The sequence below is a fragment of the Scatophagus argus genome, chromosome 10 (genome assembly GCF_020382885.2).
Source record: "Scatophagus argus isolate fScaArg1 chromosome 10, fScaArg1.pri, whole genome shotgun sequence".
Lineage (NCBI taxonomy): Eukaryota > Metazoa > Chordata > Actinopteri > Scatophagidae > Scatophagus > Scatophagus argus.
The window spans coordinates 11,530,853-11,554,869 of record NC_058502.1 but is presented as its reverse complement, the minus strand read 5'-3'; the positions used below and the strand labels follow the sequence as shown (position 1 = coordinate 11,554,869).

At 42.7% G+C, this 24,017-nt stretch overlaps 1 protein-coding gene across 3 annotated transcripts in view; it reads left to right on the top strand.

The window, feature by feature from the left end:
• zgc:171482 (zinc finger protein) overlaps positions 1-24,017 on the top strand; it is a 43,945-nt gene that overhangs the window by 5,540 nt on the left and 14,388 nt on the right. For 2 of the 3 annotated variants that reach the window (XM_046401533.1, XM_046401534.1), the window contains exons 2-5: positions 7,299-7,415; positions 10,101-10,193; positions 16,044-16,221; positions 19,303-19,560. In XM_046401533.1, the coding sequence (XP_046257489.1) occupies positions 7,305-7,415; positions 10,101-10,193; positions 16,044-16,221; positions 19,303-19,560 (640 nt within the window). In that variant the 5' untranslated portion in view covers positions 7,299-7,304. Of the gene's footprint in view, positions 1-7,298; positions 7,416-9,888; positions 9,996-10,100; positions 10,194-16,043; positions 16,222-19,302; positions 19,561-24,017 lie in introns of those variants that run through there. The other variant, XM_046401535.1, reaches the window with a different exon arrangement.

Sequence of the window (24,017 nt, the reverse complement as noted above, 5' to 3'; positions counted from 1 at the left end):
CAGTCTAATCGGCCAACCGATAAAATACATATTGAATTTGGAAATACAGTATAACATTTCTCATGTGTGAGTTTTTGTTTGGGTTTAGGAAAATATATAAAGCTCTGAATTATGATATTATTTTTAGGTGCACTCACTGCCTACCAGAGGCTGTTTATGTGTGTATTATACTGAAACAACCATGTGCTCCCAACAGTAAAAATCCTTCAAGTATGTGCTGTTGTGCAGTACCATGTTTGAAGGCCCTATTTTTATTGATCATACAGTTTGTTGTTTTTGTTGGATACTCAAACCATGCAGGTATTGACTTTGGGTGTTCAGTGGAGAAACCAAGACTGCTACTGCTTTCAAGTACAAAACATGGAGATGAAAATGGGGAAAAGTTACCAGGAAAAGAACATTTCGATAAAATGTGCCAAAGAATAAAAACAGCGCAATTAGTTGCTAATGGAACAGACAGACCCCAGCAGTTTTGTTGCCATCCAGCATAGCATCCTCCATATGTTACAGTGACATAACGACCCCCATTCAAACTTCAGGTCGCCTTTTGTTTCCCCCCATTAACTCAGCTTGCCTAAGAGTCTGTTACTGCACACACACACACCCACACAGAGAGATGTGCCCGGTTAAACCGGGAAAACCTAACTTTGCCCGGGATAATAGCCTTCATTCACCCTCTAATGAATCCATATTGTGGCCTTAAGCGGTAGATCTGCTATTAATACCATTAACAAGTAATGGCCCAGAGAGAGAGAGATTTTCAGAGATAAAAGTACCAGAGAACTCTCATGAATAAAAAGGTCTGATGAAGGCAGAGAGGTTATAAAGTCTGAAGGGAGCACAAGTGGAGACTTCCTGTTCAGTCTCATTCATCCCACGATGGACAAATGTTCCTCTGAACTAAGAACCAAAATAAAGTTTGTTCCTCATTGTGCTATTTCACTGCAATATGCTAAATGCTAATATCATCAAACTAAAATGCCAATAATTGCACTGCCAATATCTTGGCAGGTATAGCCATACAGATACTAAACACAAAGCACAGGCAAGGCTGACGGGAAATGTCCCTGGTTTTGCAGAGATTCAGTCATAAACCAAAATACAGAACAAACTGAATTTTTATCTTGTGGTGGCACCAGATCAAAAGTCATATGAACAGCAAAGCAATTACTTTAAAATTCATTCTGAGAAAGTCATGAGTGTATGTAGCAAAAATGTATGGTAATTCATCCAATGGTTTCTGAGACATTTGGTTCAATGGTTCAATGGTGGTCAGAGGATCACTCAAGTCAGTAAGATATACGTCATCTGGGAACCATGAATGTCTGTACAAAGTTATGTGCCAATCTATTGAGTTGATGGATGGCTTTATTTATTCAGTAAGTCTCATTAAGATCATAATCTCTTGTGCGAGGGAGAGTTGAGAATAAATGTGCAGGCTCCCATTTCAAATATTAGATATAAAAAATATTTATCTTTAAGTATCTCTAAGAGGAATGAGTGTCTTTAACTTCAAGTTGCTTTCCAATTTATTTCAGCAGTAACGTGCATAATGCAGTAGCTTATCTGCACTTCTCTTGCAAGAGTAGATAAGTCTACACCATCCGTCATGGGTAATCCCTGCCTTTAAGGCCATAATTTCACCTCCAGGAGAGAAAGGAGGTAGATGCAATGGAGGAAGTCAGAGACAGAGAGGGGAAAAAAAAGCACAGAGCGACAGTTTTTGACTCCTTCATTATCAAGGTGCTCCACACATAAATCAGAGAGGAACATTAAGTCAGAAATAGAATTTGGGCCACAACAAGCAGCAAGCGAAGGGGGAGTCATAAAAACACAGACACACTCACACTGACTCACTGACCTTGGCATTAAGTGTGTGTTTTTATGTAGCACCCTGTGACTTCTTCCAGGAGAATTTTTCGTTTTGGCCTGACAATGGGGAACAGAAAGGAACTTAAATCATATGTTTGTATATGTGTCACTCATTTTCAGTACTTTTTGCTTTTAGTTTTCCACGTCATGTGTTTTTAGCCCGACTATGTTTGAGTTTGTATATGTTGGCAGTTGCGGTATTGAGTAAAAAGAGTACAAAGCGAGCTCCTGCAGTTCAAAAAGAATGAATGCGGATTTGGATTCAGACTCCGGCTCTGGCTCCAGCTCCTTTAAAGACTTTATTCCCTGAGTCTATTACCTTTGATTGCTACTGTACAAAGGGGAGGGTTGTTAATCTTGGAGCGAGTTTGAGGGGGCACAGGCAAAGGGAAGACAGTGTTCACAAAGATTACATTACCAAGAGTAAAACAGGAAAAAAATTGTAATGTGGAACATCAAAGTGACACGGCCGAGTGCCTTTGCGATATAGGGTTCCATATTATTAACCGAGAAACCCTTTCTCTTGTTATTCCCACCAGGGACTCATTAGACAGGTCATTGGCTCACAGGCTGATGTCAATATTTCATCGCCTGTATGCATAATTTGACAGTTAAAACAGAGCGGCCCTTTAATTTTGACCAAGATAGGAACTACAGAAAATGTGAGTGCAGAAAAGGGAGCGGACTGTCCAGTTCACAGCAGTCACCCTCCTCATGAAGGACAAACAGAAAGATTGAGGAGGGAGGAAAATGAATAGGGGAAAAAGTCCTGCTAACCCAACCACCTGCTGTGCTCTCGCTCTCTCTCTCTCTCTCGTCATTTATTAAGTGTGGTTCACTTGTTGTCTTTCTCTAGTCCATCTCCAGTATAGAACATACTAATAAAGGGTTTTTTGCAGGCCATAAGGGAACTGAGAATGTATTTGTAAGAGACGTCTCTGAAGCTCCCCTTTGGAGTGAAACATTACACTACATCTGTGTCTGTACAAGAGGGCTCTCATTTAGTACAACGCTATCTAGTTGCCATTAATATAACAAACTAATTAATATTCTAAGCCCAAGCAACAGCAACTAGTCTAAGCAGTAGCTTTTACTAGTAACGAACAAAAAGCCACATCCAATTGAAAGCCAGCTTCTTAATGAACGGTGGGCCAGAGGCTGAGATTTGAAGGAGAGCTCAGAGTTCACTTCCATGTTAAATACTTGATGTGTTCTTAAAAGTGTATCTCCTTAAGGTTCATTCTGTGTTCAGGATGCCTCAGTCTTTCGTGCTCTCGCTAAGACTTGCTTAGTTTCTGCTATGCTGTTTCTTTGAGTTTGAGTTGTGTGCGTAAAGTGATATTTATTATATTATCATTATATACTTTAGAAACTTTATTTCTGTTATTTATTTCGGAGTCACACTGGTGTGTAGATGCTAATCTGCATTATCAGGAATGTGTGGATGCAGTTTATTTAACTGACAGCAGCAGTGCAAAAATCCTGATTGGTGCTTGAAAGCATAAAAGGTAAAATTGCCCTTTTCTTTGTACAAGTTTGGCCTCACAGTTGGTTCATTCACAGCTTGTTACATCCAGTTGTGTTCATGAAGGTGTACAACACAGCCATTACAACCTGATGCACTGACATCACTTTCTGCCGCAGCTCCTGCAAACCATCCTAACCATCTCCTTCTGTGCTAAAACTTTATTACTGACCTATTAAAAGTTAATAATCATGCATATTTATGAAGGGGACAGGAGAATCAGAATCCCTCTTTGACACTGACTGCACAATGTGCTCTGCTATTTTGGCAGATCTTATTTTGGGATGCAGTCCTCGCCGTCGAAACAGCATAGAGAAGCTCTTGAGTTGATGGAATTAGCTGGTCAGACACTTATAATGACCAGAGGTTGATTTGTGTCGCTTGTTTCTCATGATTTCTGAGAAGATCCAACAATGATGAGTATCAAATATTCATAAGTAGCAAAGCCTGCACTGATAATAATACATTTCAAATGGATTGGGTTGAAAGAAATTGGCATGGTACTTTCCAACCATCATGAACATCATAAGTATTAACTGTCATTAAGCTTTCTGTAGTGGATAAGTGATGCCAAAATATTGTTTGCAATGGGGAAATGTTCAAATTATGGTTGTACTTAAAGCGCCCCCACCACCACCAAGACAAGGAGATCACTGTCTGTATTCCTCAGAGTCGCAACTATCACTGGACAATAAACATGAGATAATTTTTTTTAATTTATTCTTTATTGGATACATGAAAGCAGTTAGGAATTGTGCTAGGCTGCCAGCCAGCCTTCGTTTTCTTGGGAGATTTTGTTCCCAGTGGCAGCTACCAGAAGTGAGTTATATCGGGAACCAATCTAAACACAGATGGTGTCATTATTCTAAAGCTGTTACATTGTGCAACCAAAATTTACTTCATAATGATATGTTAAAGCAAAAGACTTGTCTATCACCAGTTTAACGGCTCCATTACCATGCAGAGCTTAGACAAACACATCCATGGTCCAATGCCTGCAAGGGGTCACAAGTCTGTTACTGTCTGTTGTTCACCTCGCACTTGAATAGATGACGTCCAGTTGGTTAGTCTGCCCGTATGTGAAGTTTTAGCACATTTTAAAAACAAAGTGTTTTACTTTACTAAATAAAATCCCAAACATAAAATATAGCAAGGTAAAATATTTTAAGAAATTCCAACAAACATCATTGGTTAAAAAAAGTGACTTTGAAATGATACAGAGATTCTCTGCTTGAGACCCTTGGAAGATCCCTCAGAGCAGAACCTTTTCTACCAAATCTTGTGTATCATCTTTCTTTCCAAAGAGTCAACTGTGTGACGTGATCCTTGACTGAACTGATCCAACCTTAGCAGAAAGTTGCAGAACCCATCACTCATAACAAAGAGCTGATGGAGTAAAAAGGTGCTCAGGACCTTTAAATTTCCAACTGCTGGTTTGACCTCCATATCATCTATATATAAACTCTACTTGTTACACACCTTCGTCATCATCGATTAATAGTTTCCAGTAGCCTTTGTGTGCGTCTGAATGAAAAATAAGATGCAAATTATACTGTAACTCTAGAATGCTGAACTATAAAGAAGTAATCGAAAGATGAACTGAGGTTGAACTGTTTGCCGATGCTAAATATAATGTGCCTGTTTGTGGTTTATGCTGACTTCCAAACTGATGCTTAAGTTGCAATAAATTACATTCTCATGAAACATTACATCCACTGCTTTACAGTGGGAATGATACTACCTTTTCATTCAGCTCTCTAAACCCGTGTAACATGAAGAAATCACGTTCGTGTGCCAAATATAAACCTCCCCCTCCCTCCTTTTTTCCTCTCCTTCCCGCTGTCATTATTTTTTCCCCACTATCTGTATCTCCATCTTTTTTGCTTCATTGCGCCTGCCATTCCATTAATCTCACCAACAGATTGCCTCTATTAATTAGCCTACATCTCCCATCTTGCATGTAATAATCAGAGGTAATAGAGATATTAGGAAGATAAGGATATTTCTGCAGTCACAATCACTTTTAATTACACAGAAGACTAAAAAGATAGATTCTCTTCTGCCTTGCTCATGCCCAGCCGGACAGTCTTTTTGCCAGAAAAAAACGAGAGGAGCGCAGCAAATCCAACATGTCACTTTGCAAAATATATCTGTTCATATATCTGTTCTCTCATGTCTCATAGGACACCTCACAACATGGAGGTAATCATGCATCCATGCCTCTAGACAAAACAAACTCCCAGCTCGTCATCAGTGACATTTCAGACGTAATGCATTTAATGTTAAATGCATCTGCAATCCCATTTACTTTAATGCACGGGAGGTCGTATTGTAAATTCAATTAGATAATGGAGTAAAGTGTCTGTGCAGCATATCTGTAGTTAATCTGAAGGTCTAGGTTGCACTAAACAGGCAAGGAGAAGAGACAGGGGTAATTACCAATAAAGTGTGTGTGTGTGTGCAAGCGCGCGCTTACATGAAAGCGTCGAGCATTGACTAAAGGTAATTACAGGCTAGATATGAAATAAAGAATACCAATTCCTGTCAATACTCTTCCCTGCTGAGTAGATTTTGATTTCATGCAGGCAGGAAGCCTCTATTCTTTCAGTTTTGCTGAGGTTGACCTCTACAGCATCCATGTGTTTTGAACTATGAAGCACTTTGGCCCTACAAGCACCATGTCCTGTCGCTTCCTTGGGGCAAGGAGCTCATCCACTTTAATGGTTGATGTTCCTGCACCATTCCCTGCAGAGCCGTTACTCACCTCAAGCCCTGTCAGAGCGGTGCCCACTGGCCACACATAATGAAGAGAATAGAAAATTAAACACAAGACCCCAGAGCACATCATTAAACCATTTTTCTAATACAGCACTCAGTATAAAACTGAAAGAAAGCACTGCTGCCAGGTTGTTAAGAACCGAGGCTCTCAGTGGGATGCTCAGGTCTCTATGGTTTTACTGGTTGGGCAATCCCAGCATCGGCAAGCGTTTTGATACACTTTTTCTCACCAGGGAATTTTCATGGACACCTTTTAACAGTTTACTTCAGAGACTGTAATTCTCTCCAGAGTTGCTCTTGGGTGTGTTGTTCACATTCCTGCCAATGTTGAGAAATTCTTCCGAATTTACGTAAAGCATTAGAAAGGTGGATCTCTGGTCTCTTCTAAGCATGCAAAATTGAATATCAATATTCAAACTTTCAAGTTTAGGTTGTTTTAGTGATTGATACTCACTAGAGCCCAGCAGACAGAAACTGTTGGAAAGTTACAAGTGGAGCAACTTAAACTGGAGATTGTATACGAACAGTGTGGAGCAGAAGAGATGAAGATGTTTATCATATAAAAATGTCAACAAAAAAAACACATGACTCCTTTTTATTTTGTGTTCTTCCTATTCGTTTATGCCAACACTATGATTTTAATTGACACAAAGAAAGTGAGTAAAGAAAAGAAAACCCCTTAATTGCTACTCCCCAGTTCCAGCTTTGAGAGATTTTTAGATTTACTTTGTATTAAGGATTATGATTTTACACATGAAACATACACTGATAAAACCTGATGCCTTTCTGCAACTTATCAGACTCCTAATTACGCATCATGTGGTTAAAATGAGGACCACCTTTACTATCTACAGTTAAGTAAAATGCAATAAAAATATACTCAAGCCATAGCCTCAGGCCATTGTTTCCAGGTCTGGAGCCAAAATCATCCACAAGAGTATGTTCTGACAGAGAGGATCAACTTATTTTCAGCTGAACTGTCACGATGAATCCGTCATTCTGAACAAACACTATTCCTAAATTGAGATGAGATACATGCATGCTTATGCACTGCAAACACACACTGAAAGGTTCACTGACATTTTATTCCGTTCTGCATTTTAATCATATTCATATGTGCGTATCTCAGATGAAGATGAAGTCTGCGGGCGTCGTGGATGGAGGCTTGTTCACAGAGAGCTATTGTAACATCTGCAATGCCCAGCTCATCTCCGAGTCCCAGCGCACCGCTCACTATGAGGTGAGTCCATCTCTGCTCGTACAGGAATGTCAGCACAAAACAAAACAAAAAAATGTTGCAATGCTGTGATCACTGCTTTGACAGGCAGATTCCTGCACTGTGTACTTTGCATCAGCCTTATTTGTACCAATTTGTGCTTGTGCCGTTCGAAACAGTGCTCATCCATTATACATAGACTTAATGCAGCATGGTACTGCTAGTCACTTGCACACACACACACACACTTTTTGTTTTAATGTTGTCTACCTCTCAGCAGCCCCCTGTGAGGATTTTTAATGAATAGCCATTAAATAATCAGCCTTGTGCATTATTTAACCGGTGTGTGTGTGTGTGCGTGCATGTGAATGTACGGCACACATGCATGTGCACTTGCATGCGTGCACTGCATTGAGGTCGTCCTTGATTACAAGACACGATTGGGATTAACAAGCAGACTAATGAGGACAAGGCCCTTATGGAGAGAATTAAACAAGGACGAGAACAGTGTGTATGTGTCGGCACGCATGTGTACCCACCACATTCACTTAAAAGTTATCTATTTCTGTCTCTTAACTCAAGTCTGACAAAAACACACAGCCCTGAGTTGTGCAGAGAAACAAGCAAGTTGATTCACTGCATTTCTTAGTGTCACCCTTTACAAAAGGTCTCAGTAGAAGAGTTAGATTTAACAAGGATGGCAGCTTTACCTGTATACCTGTAACCTAGATAGGAAATGAAGACAACAACAACAGGCTAATAAAGGGGATATTGTTCAGGATTTAAGGATTTTAAAAAGGGGGTAGGGGGGGATCCTGCCCTTGGAAGCCTTTGGAGGCCCCAGACGCAATTTAATGGACATTATGCAACTCTGCCTGCCAGATCACAAATCTGATTTCATTTCGTCCCTAATCCCGTCCAGATGAAGGAGAAGAAGAATTACTAGTAAGCTTAAATAGTTTAGTCAGCCATAACAACTAGCTTACAACTACCCATAACCTAATTTACTCGTGGATAACTCACTCAGGGAGTGAGAAACAGCACAACAAAACTCAATGTACACCAGCCAAAGTAGTACTTTGTTTGCTGTCAAGTATGTGAATCTGACCATGCATGAGTGAGATATATTCTGCATGTATACACAAACACATGAGGATGATGTGGCAGACAGTTTTTATACTTGTCCTCTGCCCTGTCTGTCTCCTCCAACTTGATTTGTCGCTGGGAGAGACAGAGACAGAAAAGACGAAGAGACAAGCATAGTCCATTAAAAGTAGGGTGAGCACTGAGGGTCAGTGCAGGGTAACCATGGTGATACAAGGTCCCGCTTTTAGCCCATATCCCAGAGCCATCTACTGCATGGCCATTTATACACCTATAAACACAAACACACACACACAAGCACTGACAAAATGCATTAAAGGACTCTGACAAGTGAGGAGGCATGTGAGGTGGGGAGTGAGGGTGGGGGGGGTGGGGTGGGTCTTATCCTGGGGGGGCAGAGGATCCAATCTAAGCACTGGAGCAGCAACTACAGCGTTTTGTCAGAGTCTCACATTCTTTTTGTGCTGTTGAGCAGCCATGATAGACTCAAACTCAAAGTACATTTTCATCCACAAAACTTAAATCCACATCCAAATCATATGGTTTAAAAAGTGCTTCCCCCACTGAGAATATCAGTTCTGGATAAAGACGTGAACACATCTGACACACAGTCTTGCTCTAATTTGATCACCTCCTCCTCCAATCAATCAACATTTTTCCTTTCATGATGCTTTTCATCATCACAATCTTGACCCGTATCCCTGCACTTTGCCGTACAATAATTTTAATTCAGCCACAAGGTGTGCTACTGCAAGCTTGCACCAGTAGTGGAATTTATAGATAATAATACATGTTGTATAGCGCCAAGAAGTGAAGGTCAGGGAACGTCAATAAAAAGCTCTGCACGGAGCAAGATAGCTTGTGTCAACCTGCGCGCAAACACACACAGCTGGAACGACGTGTACACACACGGCACTAAACTTTTGTTCTGCATTAAAGCGACGACTAGCAGGTTCAAGGACAGCTCAGTGTCCTTTCATATAAACACCAGTGTATATTTCTGCTTATTATAGCTTAGTCAGGTGGGGGAACAACAACAATGCAGCTGTAAGAAATGAGTAAGCAGCACAAAAAGCATTAACAGCGTAGTTATGTGCTTTAGCCAAAGTTTTAAATATTACACAGACGAAATCCAATCTTTCATCTGCATCTTTGCTAATATATTAATATCTACTCTGATAAAAAATATATATATATATAATCATTATTATTTTAGTCACCGATTCCACAAAAGAATGTTTGCTTTTTTTTTTTTAAGGAACCAGGATACGATGCATTTCAATTTTACTGTAATTTAAGTCATCCAAATTATTTCTCTAGTGTGTACCAATGAAGTTAAGAGTCCTTAACACTTCACAACTTCCCCCTGCCCAACAATCTTATTCAGGGCTCCCAGAGAGTTGAGGCTAGCCCGGGTCATTCGTCTCCTGGGTGGAGGGCAAAATGTCTGCCAGCATCATCAACTGAAACAGAGATAAAAGCTCAGAGGGAGTTGCCAAGGTGGAGTGACAGTCATTGATTTTTCTTTTTTCTTCCACTTGGCTCGCTTGATAAAATAAAACTCAGATCACTGGCTGACACTCTTACTCTCTTTCTTTGTTTCAGAGTAAGAAGCATGCCAACAAGGTACGTCTGTTCTACATGCTTCACCCTGAAGATGGCGGACCACCTTCCAAGAGACTGAGGCCAGACAATCCAGTATGCTCTCACTGTGTGTGTGTGTGTTTGTTTCTGTGTCTGTGTGCTGCTTTACATATCTTAATGAGATTTCATCACCTCAGATTAATATCTGCAACTTGATTCTAACCGTCAGGCTTTTAAGCTTTATTAAAGTAACTAATGACAAAATGATGGAATTGTGAAGGTGCGTGTGGAAGGGCTATTATTTGTATGTTGAAATGTGTGAATTTGAAGCGTGTTTTCACGTCTGTAGAGGCCATGAAAACCTGCGCTGACTTGCCTCGACCTAATCCTGTCCATGCTCAGGCTTGGCCACTGCAGCCAACTGCAGTGGGAATATTTGTTTGATCTGTGGTCTGTAGTTGTTGGGCTATAATTCTCCCAAGAGAGGTTGTGCCTTAGCCGTGATTTAGTCGAGGCAGACACCACCAAGCAGCTCTATATCTAGCCATTGCAGGCCGTGGCCAGGGAGGTTAATGTATTACCGATGTTTGTGTGTCTGTGTGTTTCAAAGGTGGGCCATTGTGTCTGTACACTCCCAGACTCCTGCCCTGCAATTGTAGCAAATGCTGAGGTTACATTTGCATGTGAATTGTTGGGCTTCAAATATGAAGCACGACTGCTATTTTACCGTTGATGACATTTTTAACTTTGTGTTTGCAGGTCTTGTGCGTGCATGTGTGTGTGTAAAGAAATGCGAACATATAAAAGACTATTATGAAGATGGGGCTTTACTGTGGTACATTGTGTGCCCCATTTATCCTACAAGCACATAAGTCCCACATGGCACAAAACACACACAGAATACATACGGTACACACTCTAAAGACACAGCTGGTGGAAAAATAAAGCTTATCAAACTGAGTGACAAATCTAGCTGTGCCAGAGAGGGAGAGGGAAAGAGAGAGAGAGAAAGAGCAGAGAAGGAGGAGAAGAGGTGGAGCGTCTCCAAATTCGGTACAGCGCCACAGCCGAGACCCTGGGCCGCAGTGAAGAGCCAATTATCTCAGTATGGCAACGACCCTCTGTCCTCCACCGACAGGAAACCCACAATAAAAACAAAGGAAATAAAATGTTTGCAAAACTCCACAGTGTAACTGATCTTTGGTTGCTCCAGATGAATGAGCAATGCAAAGTTTTTAAAACCCTTGACAAAAGTGTCTTGGGGTGGCAAGCAAACTTCAAAGGAAAGAGATTAAATTCAAAAATCCATTCGGGGTAAAGCATAAAGACATATCTGGATTACCAACCAAGTGCAGTAAGAATAATGTGTTTTGGTCCCTTCTTTGCAGACCAAGAACAAGCACACAGCAGTACAAGGTCACTGCCTTGGACTGTGTGTGTTGATACATGTTGATGCATTTTGCCGGTAGAGTGTATACACTTTATGTGCACTGTACCGTTTGTGATACCTTGGTCTTAACAACAACGAACTTCCTTGTGTGCGTGGATAGTGTCCGAACACCAGAGGGAATGGGGAGATGGAGTAATGGAGCGTATGTTTTAACAGCCTCTTATAGTCTTGCACTTGTTTTTACACATCAAATACAACAGAAAGAGCTGAACAAGAAGACAGCTTGAGTGAAGTTCAGATCCTTACTTTCTAATATGCGTGGACCAGGCTGCAGATACTCATGAAATACTGTAGGTATGTCAAGGGCACATGGGTTTACAAACACGCTCACACATAGTGTAGAAATATACACACCTGCGTCTCCATCTGTCTCCCTTAGTGAATAAGACATGACTCAGCCCCTCCTGGCTTTCACCTCATATGGGACACCGAAGACACACAAAAAGCCCATGAGCACATACTCACACACACACTTACACACACTCACCTCATCTGCCATACTGTAACATAGCGTGAGTGCCACAGCCAGCACTCTGTTCGTAACCTTTCATGTGACATTGATTATCTGATAATGCTAAAAAACTGATGAAAGATGGAGCAGTTCTCCAGAGGTGAAATCCCCCTCCCCTCCCCGGGACGTTTTGAACATCTTTTCTCTGCATTTCATCTTAGCGTTTTTGCCCCTCTGTTCTCGTACTGATTGACATGGCGCAGTCCAATGGGAACAGCGAAAAAGGATTTTTGCCAAGTGCATCATATGCCAGCTTCTACCCAGTGTAAAATGCCAGGCCTTGAGGTTTGTGTGTTTGTGTGTAGGTGAAAGTGTTTGTCACAGAACAAACATAGAGAAAGTAGGTCGCAAAGGTGCTCCCAGATGAAAGGGGAGGGGGGGGGGGCTTTATCCTTTTTCCCCACGTATTCTCCACCCTGCTCTTTCTCTACATCTGAACAGTTTTCTACTTGCACAATGGGCACGAGATAACAAAATGCTTCTTTTTTTTTTTTTAATTCTCTTTTCATGCTATATTTGCACCATTGCTCCTTTCAATTTACACTTTCAGCGCTTCTTCAAACTCCAAATGAGAGCGTCTGTTTCCCTATGCTGCTCCATGTGTATATTTAGCAATGTTTCCCACAGCGCCTCAACACACAGCAGTAGAAGTAAGGAGGAGCAGAGAGAAAGCAAAACAGAAGGAGAGGAAGATTAACACAGCTAATTAGGAGTCTATTGTTAGGTGCATGAGCAGGACGAAGCCACCCAAACACAAAATATTCTGCGATACAGACGTCACTGTCAGGCCCACATGCAGCATGTGCACACACAAACAGAAAGAGTCACGACAATTAGGTCACATGCAAATCAGTTCTCAACAGATATGTGAGGTGCGACAGGTAGAGGCAGAATACAGAGAAGAATACTGAAGTGAGGGAGCAAGAAATCAAAAGTGAGGAAAACAGAAAGGTTGATGACTTTCAGCGGAGACAAACGATGGAGGAAAACAGTGACTCAGATATGCTGTTTATTGTTTAAAGTGGTTCAGCAGAATGGCTGCCGTAACGAGCTGACAATTATTCATATGTCAGTCATCCACACGCACTCGAGATTTTTTATTTTTTTTTTTTTTAAATTTTCCCCGCACTGTCACTAAAGCCCTGGTGGAGCGTCTGTCTTTGAGCGACAGCATTTGCATTGCCTTCCTCCTCCAAGAAGTTGCTTCTTTGTGTTTCAGCTCCATCTCCTTCGACTGCTTCTTTAACTCTTCAGTGTGTTTTGACAGGTGAGACCACTGCTAGGCAGCCACAGAGACTCATCTCAGCCTCTTTGTCCTGAGTCAAAAACCACGCAGTTGTGGGACATTGGCTCACTGCGGTTGATTTTCCTCATCCTGGTAGAACGAGATTTGTGCAGAACAAGATCTCAGTAGCGCTGTCCACGGGGAGGGAAGACGTAGACAAAGTAGGCGAGGGTGGAGAGTGGAGAGAAAGAACAATAGAATGAGAAGAGGAGGAGATGAGAGGAGGAGCAGAAAGTACACATTGGGGAGGACCAGAATGAGGAGAGGTGGTAATGAGGGAGCTGGGGGAAATGTAGGTAAGCAGAGGAGAGTGAAGGGGAGGGGAGTCCTCACGGGTGCTGGGTCTCATGTGATACAATCATGAATTAAGATCATGGGATATATATAGATAAGATGTTTTTACTTTACATACAAACACACTTAGACACACACTCAAATATGAGCGCACTTCCTTTCTGTTCCTTTGGCAACATGACACAATGCTTCATGTGCTAATGAAGAACAATGAAATGAACTTGTACCAACTGAGATGGAGAAGAAAAGTGAGTTAGTGGTGGAGATGGAGGAGGTGGAGGGGTGTAGGGACAGTTCAGAGAAAAGCCTTTAACATGATCACAGCAGGGGCAGACACATGGGAGGAGAAGAGGCGAGCTGCTAGTGCAGGAGGAGGAGGAGGAGAGGGGGTGGCGAAGGCCTGCCAATACAGATAAATATTTCATCCCACAACACACAGAGTCACTGAAACTGTTGCCGGGGGGGGGGGAGCATGTTTAGAGGGAGCAGGCAGATGGAGAGAGAAAGAGAGAGAAAAAGGCTGAGAGTGAAGGCAAGGCAAAAAGACAAAAAGCAAGGGAGGAGGAGAGCGAGAGAGGACAAAAAGAGAGAAGAGAAAGAGCGAGAGAGAGAGAGAGAGATGGGACAGCTGAGAGACAAAGCTAAGCCTGGAAGGTAAAGGTGTCCTTAACTCTCACATCCACTGTCTGTGATGCTAACCGGGGCTGACACAAGAAACACACACACACACACATCCAGAGAGACACACAGCACACACCCACACACTCAGATATGGTGTCGCGGACACTTTTCTATTATTGTCCCCTCTCTTGCAGAGATGGAGGTTCCTCATCTCCAATGAGTCTTGACGCTGGGACTAAAGAGTGTGCTGGTGTGTAAAGGAAGAAAGAACGAACGTGTGTGCAAACAAAAAGGCCGAGACAGACAGAATTTAGTGTAGACTTTAAAGACTGAACTGAAAGTGTGGAAAATTGCTACTCTTAGAAGACACAAACATATTTGATCTGCTGTTCGTTTGTCTGTGTCAATGCTATCGCCGCTGAACATTACGCTCTTATGTGATTGAGTAAGATCTCCTTCCAAAACTGAAAGCATTAATATGCTGCTGTAACAGCTTCCACTCCTCTGGCAAGACTGCAGGGATTTGTTCTCATTCAGCCACAAGAGCATCAGTGAAGTCAGGCACCGATGCTGGATGACAGCCTGGCTCACATTCTGTCCTAATTCATCCCAAAGGTGTTGGACGGAGCTGAGGTCAGGTCTTTGTGCAGGTTCTCCAAACTCAGTGGATGGAGTGATTAATGCCCCCCCCCACAATAGCAATGGCTGACGTGCCCTTGAGCAAGGCACCTAACCCCACCTGACATGGCAGCCCACTGCTCCTGTGTGTTTCACTGCATGTTATGTGTGTTCAATCAGTGATGGGTTAAATGGAGAGAAAAATTTTGTTGCATATAAAAATAAAATGACAAAGTTTGAAGAAGCTGAAGTTAAGTTATTCTGTTTGGGGGGGGGGGGGTGGTGTTTCTGCATCAATTTTGGCATCAACAAACCCGAAGAAAGATGAAAGATCTGTAGACGGTCGGTTTCTGAGTCTCATTTCCACATTGTCAAAAACCAACGCTTTGGGCTGGTGGCTCATCAACCCAAAGTGCTGGTAGTTAACGAGCTGGGAATGAAAATGGTGTGAATGGTGTGTTTACAAACAGTAACCTACAAATCCTGCACAGTATGCCCCTTAATTCCATCCAATCCCATCAATTGTTTCTATCCTTTGGTAGGATTTCTAAAAATTCCTGAATTGGTGTAATTTTCCTGACATGAAGCCAGCAGCTTTAGTTTGTTAGTTTTTAGCTGATGGGCAAAAACAGACATAAAAACTATAGAGAGAAGGATTAATAGTGCTTGAATTTGCTGTGTGTGTGTGTGTAAGTGAGCTTAGATTTGCATGTTGAGTGTATGTGTGTGTGTGTGTAAATGTGTGTCAGTCAGGCGGTTGGTCTTTTTGTTTGTGTTCCCTTCTCTCCCGTGGGGAGCAACTCCCCCTCATCATTAGTAATGAACCAGCAACGGCGAAAGGGCCAAGCCACAGTCTCAGCCCAGAGATAAAGATGAATATTTGATCTGCCATCTCTTTGCTTGTGTGTGTGTGTGTGTGCGTGTGTGTGTGTGTGTGTGTGTGAGAGAGAGAGAGAGAGAGAGAGAGAGAGAGAGATAAAGCTCAGAGAGGTCAGTGCAAAGTGTTCATCTCTGTATTTCTCATCTTCCATGCCTCAATTCTCTCCTTTTCTCACCTTCACCTCTTCTCGGCTCTCTTTATACTTCATTCCTTTCTTCACTTCCACCGACTTCTTTTACTTTTCACTTCTCTTACCCTCTCCTGCACGGCTCTCTTTTACCATCTCGTCCCCTCTCCTCCTGTAGGACTGTGCCGAGACAGAAGTGGACAGGAACAAGTGCTGTACCTTGTGTAACATGTTCTTCACCTCCGCCATTGTGGCCCAGTCCCACTACCAGGGCAAAACCCACGCCAAGAGAGTCCGCCTGGTGCTGGGGGAGCCGACCAACTTACCCACAGCCATGACCAGCCCTACGAACGCAGGTATCTCACACCTCCTACCTGTCTCGCTGTCATTTTAGCAACTGGATCAAACTCACTCAATCGAACATGCACTGGTGGAGTCATGTATCTCACCACACTTGAACTGCGGTGTTTTCACAGTGACCCCTGCAGGGGGGGATTTGGAAACAAAGAGAATAGAGTATTAAGCTGATTCTTTGAGCTAGCTGGTCTGTGTCTGTCCATCTTCAGGTCAGACTTGAAAGTGAAAGCTTGACAAATCCAATCTATCAGTCTTCCGACTATAAACTGGTACTCTGGTGATCGACCCTTTCAGCCGTAGCTGATCAATACCTCTATAGGATTTCAATCCTGATGTTTGCACACAGAGCCCGTCCCCACTGAAGACCGAGGTAATTAACTTGGTCATAAAACCTCACTCTCACCTCTTCTGGAACACGCTCACGTCATCCAGGCATCCACTTTATTGCGTCATGTATCGTTGAACTACAAAACTATTTTTAGCTCAAAGCGTATATTTTTATCTGAAGTGGATTTGGAAAGTTTTCGTCATACTTCAGTCAAAACGACTAGCGTGAATATCAGAGGGGGAAAGAAAGTGTCTGGACATGTTACAATGCCAGAGGCAAAAGAAGTAATACTTTGAAGGTGAAGCACACAGACTTTGATTTATAAAGGTCTTATGTTTAACAAAAAAATCTCCTTAACAAGACAAGACACCCACAAATTGATTTTGGTTCCTGCTCATGATTGTTTAAGATGAGAAATTTTATTTTAAGTGTCAGGGCTGGTGCGTCATCTCCAGGGGAGCTTTACATAATGTGATTCAAATTGGATTCAAAGTGAAAATTCAAAGAGCCATAAACACACAATCGCTACAAAACGGAGTGTTATAATCAAGCCCTTGGGTCACTTTTGCTAAACTTTGGCCTACTTTCCGAAAGTGTCACTTCCGCAGAGCTGCCGTGGTGGAGTTTATGCGGTTTTGTGACAGTGGGACCTGGAGGAAAAGAAACAAGAGAAGAAAGAGTGACCTGGGAGAGAAGGGGAGAAGATTTCATGAGAGATTAAAGTCAAAAGTAGCCTTCATGATCACTCTGAGATGAGCGCTCCACAGAAGATGCACATTCAAGCTGACAGGCTCGAGCGCACACAGGCACAGAAACACACCCGCATGCACACACAATCAGTCAGAAACGCACATGAGCAGGATGAGTGATGCCTGCATGTTTGTGCTAGACGTTCATTTGCATGTAAGGACACATGGACATTAACATACACGCAGACACACATTCAAACATGCACACACTGAGGGGAGAGAAAAAGCAAAGGCTGCGTCTGAAGGAGAAGCTCTTCAGATGTTGAGAGCAGAGACTGTACCTGTGGTTCCACCTCTCACATCCCCAACACTCTCCAAAACCACCAACGCCTCCTGCTCCGCCTGCACTCACATACATCACTCCCTGTTCCCCACTCTGTGAAAAACACTTACTTCTGCTCCAGTGTGCAGGGATCACAGTCATGAGAAAAGAAAGTGTGGGAAAACAAGGGATGGAGAGGGGAAAACACATCCGAGGATCTCTCCCTGGTGCTGCTCGGCACGTGCCGTTCTTCCACAGAACCGTCAGAGCTCGTGAGCTTCACTCATGCACTTCCACAAGCAGACACACACACACACACACACACGAATGCTGCAGCGGAGATTATAGGATGGCCTTGTCTTTAAGATTAATGGCAGTGGAGTGAACTGGCAGTAAAAGAGTTACAGGGTTTTGTAAGTGAGGTGATAGTGTGGCGAAGGCAAACACGAGCAAAAGGGAATGTGAGTGGGTGTGGTTGGTGAGATCAGTGGAGACACGGCCATAGATACAGTAACTATGTGAACAGAGCCCGAAGACACACCAAGGTATGAGCAACCAATCAGCTTGCAGGGGTTAGAGTCAAGTCAACACAGGCACATGGCAAAAAGATTAAAAACACACACGCAAACACGCACATCTGACACTAATGGTCACTGGTCAATTCATGCATGCGTTTCATTTGTTATCAGCGAGACACTGTGAAAGAAGTGATATGACTCATTTTGGCTTCACAGCATGTGTGAGTGGGCTTTTGTTCTTGATATAAAATGTTTAAAAGTGCAGCATTGTGCCTGTGTAGTCATAGTTGGTATAACTCTACAGTCACTGACACATTGTAGATGGCACATTTGGACGTGCCATCTGGCATTAGAAGCTTTCTCGCACAATTTGGCTGTGGACCTGACACTCCCTCCCCGTGTTCAAATAAACAGTTTGAGCAGAGATGGTTTCTGTGGTACACGTAATGTACCTCACACACAGGCAGACATGCAGGCTATTCTGGAGCTTCATTCATGTGCACACATACACACTCAAGCCTTTTCACATTTCCTAAAGTGTGGATTATACACTCAATCCGTCACCCAAACACCCACATGCACACACAGACACACGTGCAGCCACACGCACATACGCAGTCTTCGCTGTGTGAGCCACAACCGCGTCCTGTGGACATGTCAGTGTCTGTTGGCTATTAATGGGCAATCACCATGGTAACCAGTGTCATGTCACAAATAGCAGGTCACCTGGAAGTCTGCCATTTCTTTTTGTTTTTTCATTCCCTCACAGAGGAGAGGAGAGGAGGGGGGAGAGGGATGAGAGGGGAGGAAAGATGAGAGAAGAGGATGTAGGTAGAAAAGATGAAGCAGGAAGGTTCAGGAGTACAGAAAATGGGAATAGAAAGCCAGTTTGTAGTACTTGCAGACTGGCTTGTTCCACAGATGTGGCCTCCATCACTCCATAGCTCTCTGCTCTCACTCTCAATCAGTATGATCTAAATCTGAAGCTTTCAAATTAAGTGTGTGTGTGTGTGTGTGTGTGTGTGTGTGAGCATGTATTCAAGATTTCATCAATCTCTGTTAAGGAATGTGTGCATCTGAATATGTATCTCATAGCATTTTGTGACAAAATATTCCCTTGTAATTTTTTTTGCCTTAAAACTCCATTTACATTTGAATTAATGTTAATGTTAATACACTCCCTCACAGTCTTCCATCTCTCCTTAAAATTCCTCTTCCCCCAGATTCCTCCCCTTCCACCCCGGTTCCCACGGACCCTACTGCATGCACCCCTGCCACCCCAGCCCTTCCCTGGCCGGTGACGGTGGTCGGTGGAAACGGTGGAAGAGAGGCGGGGAAATACTGCTGCCTGTGTGGAGCCTGGTTCAACAACCCGCTGATGGCTCAGCAGCACTACGAGGGCAAGAAACACCGCAGGAACGCAGCCAGGGCACGCCTACTGGAGCAGCTAGCGGGCAGTCTGGATGCCACGGAGAGCACAGGTCAGCCTCTTGGCCCCAAGCCCGACACACAAGCGAAGGGCAGGAGGGGTGTTACGCCCTTGTATGAGGAAAGACGATAAGCTCACATTCAAGACCTGTGGCAGTGAGGGTGGACTTCTGAAATGTTCATATGCCTTTCAATGTGGTGTGTGTTTCACAGATATTACACTGAGGTAAGCCACACCAGTTACTCACAGATAAAATTAGCACCATCAGGCAGTTACTGTAAAGATCTGCTTATTCGCATTCACCATACATGAGGACACAAACACGGGCTCTCTATGACCAAACTACCTGCCTTCTCTAATGTCCCACAGTTAGCTGGAATACTTTGTTATAATGCAGAATTACTGAGATTTATTGTTCTGAAGGATGGCCATAACAATACATAAGCTTCCCTGAGCTAAAGACGTCTACATTTATATATCAGAGCCTGTCTGTGAAGTGAGCTTGTGAAAACAGACATTTATTATGTTTTGATTTTTAAAACCTACATTACAACTTGGGCTGTGTGGCTTCAGAGACACTGGTCAGGTCGAGTTGCACCAGTGTAAGTGCAGGAGGGTGTATTTTTGAAGCCTGACGCACACTAGGGACTAAATCTGTAAATCTGTGATGAATGAACTCACTGCCTTTTTTTAATAAGACCCCAACTTTATGGAAAAGTAAATTAAATCTCCAGGGTGCTCTTTGAATGCTGTTTACTGGGTGACTAATCTTAAAATGCTGGACTCTAAACCAGTAAAGTTAAGGCGTTATTATCCATCCATCATCCCAAGCAAATATTTATCCATCCCTGATTAACAGTGTATTTCAATCCAAGTGAAATCTGGACACATCTTGCATGCATCATCTGTTTACCACAGTTTAACCTTTCCATGTCGGTTGTCTGGGGTTACAGTCTCCTCGTGTTACAGCATAGCTTTCACACTTGTTAGTGCTAGCACTGCAATGTGCAAAACTGTCAAAAAAAAGAAAAAAAAAAACTAATGGGACCTCTGTTGGCACATTGCATATAGCATACTTAAGAGAAAATTACACTGTGCAGGAGTTCAGGCAGCTAAATAACAACACTTACACTAATCTGTCTGCTGAGAGCTGAAACATGAGTCCCACTCATGCCGAAGGGTCAATCACGAAAAAAAAGAAATTACTTCATACTGTACACATTGTTAATTGGTAAAGCTGAGTTCAATTTACAGCTACGATAGCGGGTCCTGGGCATTGATTACTATTATATGTGTTTCTCTCCTCGTTTATTCCTCCCCTCTCCCACGCAAACACTTCTACGTACAAATGTAGCTGTAAGAGGACACTGACTCACATGCTCACACACACGTTTCTGCCCGAAGGATGTTTTAATGAAATTATTAATAGTATTTGGCACAGAAAGTGCTTTCTCCTTATCTGGTTCCTATGAGTGATATCATCCAGCATCATCCCGCTGCAGCACGCTGCCCAGCATTCACAAGTATCACACAACACTTCTAATGCGCTCACACACACAAGTTTGACGCTGCCACACGCACATGCACGTCCTCTTTTGAGCCAAAGCCGTGCCGTTCACTTTTTGCTCCAGGTGCCATGACACAAACCATCATCTCAAGAAGCCAATCATATTAAAAGCATGAGTCATGTTGCCGCCTACACTGGCTCAGAGGCTTTAAGAGGTGTCATGCTGGATATCGTTCTGCATCCACACACTGTGACCCAGATCCCACAACGTCAGCTGTTTTTTTTGTTTTGTTTTTTGTTTTTTTACTCCAAATGTTAGCGTTTAATTAGAGAACACATTCAAAAATGGTAAAGGCATACTCAACATATATAAAAGTCAGACTTTCCTGTTGTTTAATCCAAGGTAATTGCACTCAGTGAAGAGTAATGCTCCACTGCAAAATCTATCACCTGTCTTCTCTTCAAGGGCAACTGGTTTAAGATTTCTAAGTGAGCTCGTTGCTGACATGATCTATTATATGTGCAATCAATGACGTCTTTGTTGTACTGCCTTAAGCCTGAAACACTTTGTTCATCACAATATAGCTCCATTGTCAATAGTTGTTTGCTCTTCAGTTGGACACATTTCCACTGCTGCGGGTTTCTCACGTCAGATTGGTTTTTATCACCGCTTCAGGTGTGAAGTCACAGGTGTGCTGGGTGTGATTTGTGTGTGTGTGTGGAGGGGGGGGGGGGTTTAAATGCAAGACAGCAGCTGAGCAGGAGGAAGTTGGGAGAAATGATGAAATGGACCAAGTGCAGATTCATCTCTGCCTTCTTGTCCTTCTTTTCCATTTGTCCATCTTTTTCCCACCTCCTTCCTGCTGCTATACTCCGTCCTCTGTCCTTGTTTGCTGTTGCTCTGGTTGTTTTGTATGTAAATGTGTGTGTGTGCCACTAGGGGTTCTGATCTCTCGTCACATCTCATCTGCCATCCTCATTAGCTCCCCACAAGGCGCAGGTGAATTATTTACACACCAGTTTTCCCTTTTTCTCCAAACTATGGATACCTATTGATGACACTAACCTTTGCTTGGGCATATTCCCTCTTTGTAACTCCCCCCATCTTCTGTTCACAGTCTAAAGACCAAAACATATCACAAAATCCCCATGACATTTATATCGATACCGTTTCTTACTCTTAGATTTTTCTGGTGTAATTGCGCAGACGGAGCAGAGGGGAGAATGTCGTTATTTTTCACGACTAGGTGCCAGACAAAACCCTTAGAGATGGATTACGGAGGTGGACAGGGGAGTTGCAATCGGGGTGACTAGTGACAAGGGATGGAGCCTGCCCGACTCAGCTGTGTCTTTACATAAATCAAGGCAGGGGTAGAAACCCCTCAAGACAGGGCCGGCGCACTGTCTCTTTTCTCAGGAGACTCTCAGTAGAGAGTTAGAGGCGGTGAGATAAGCGTCTAGGACTGGAGTGTGTGTCTGCATGTGTGTGTGTGTGCGTGTGTGTAAGGACCCGAGGGAGGGTGAAGTACCAAAGCAGAGAAAATTGTGTGTAATTGATGACTGTGCCTTAGTTGGGAGACAGAGCTGACCTCCCCTCCCATGAGACAGCACACACTGTGACACAACCCCACAAGCAAGCTTACATACATGCCCACATCAATAAGATATACAGTAGGCATGTAGCACCACCACATGAACTGGGTCTGGGGATCACACCATATCATGTATACGGGCTGAAACATTTAACATCAAGTATCCAAAGGGATAAAGCAAATTCTGAGGCTTGTTTACTTTCCTTTTTTTGATCAGACATTTCCTTATTTAATTCAAAAAAACCTTCCGACAGACAAAAGTATCAATATGTTTATGTCAACAAAGATTCCAGTGACTGTGTGTAATGTGCCAGGGGTGACAGTTCATTGTTGTGGTTTAACTTTAGTGTTTTGCTTCCATCTCACCGCTCTCATTTGGGCTGTTTTGTTTTGTTTTGTTTTTTTTTTCTCCCAGCAGCAGCAAGCAGCTGTTTGCAGCAAAAGAGCTCTGCCAATCCCACTGGATGCTACCAGCTCAGCAGCAAGCAGCAGACAAAGTTAGCGGCTACCTTGTGGAGTATTTAGTGGCTAAAGAGTCAGATATTTCTCTCGGGAGTTTTGAACATAAACTAGTCAGGAGATAAAATAAAATAAATCCAAATAAATCCAAATTAATACCAATGTTTCAAGGACAATGTTTTATGTGTATTTGTGTTTACACCTTGTTTATGGTGGCTCTAAGGGTCCCAAAATTATTACTGCTTTCACAATGATGTAATATAAAACATGTTTATATTTCGCAAAATAAGGTATTCTAAGGTTTCTTGAAACTCAGGTATCATGTTCGCACTAACACCAAACACGTTCGAAGAGATCAATATGAAGATGAATAAATTCTTATATACTACCTTTAAGAACCATGACTTGGTTAAGACGAGACAGAGAACAAACAAAATAATGTGTTTTTTTGAGCGCAAAAAGGTAAAAGAATCTGGCCTATATATTTAAAGGCAGTAGTTCAGCGGGATAGTTTGCATTAGAATTCTTTGTCTAAAACAGATGGTCTTTCCAATTACCGTCACATTCACTGCAAAAATAATTAGTCTTCCAATAAGTCCTTCAAAGTTTGTTGCTTAGAGAAATTCCTCTTGGATTCTATCTGACTTTTACACGATGCTCAACCCCTCTCTGCTATGGTATTTCTGCTATATTCCTGTGAGACGTACTGTCAAGCCTTTGCTGCAGACGGTTGGTTTGATTGCATCTCAATGGGCTTCTTTTTGGATCCAGTTCCTTTTTAATCTTGCAAAGCACATGGTAAACTAATGGTGTGCCACAGCACAAAGGCTCTGTGGTAGTAAGAGCTCTGTAAACTATTATCCTGGCTCCATGGTGAAGAAAATTATAAATGAATACCTTGCAGTGGGATTCCCAGTCGGAGTCATCCCACAGGAAGGAAGTGGAAACTAG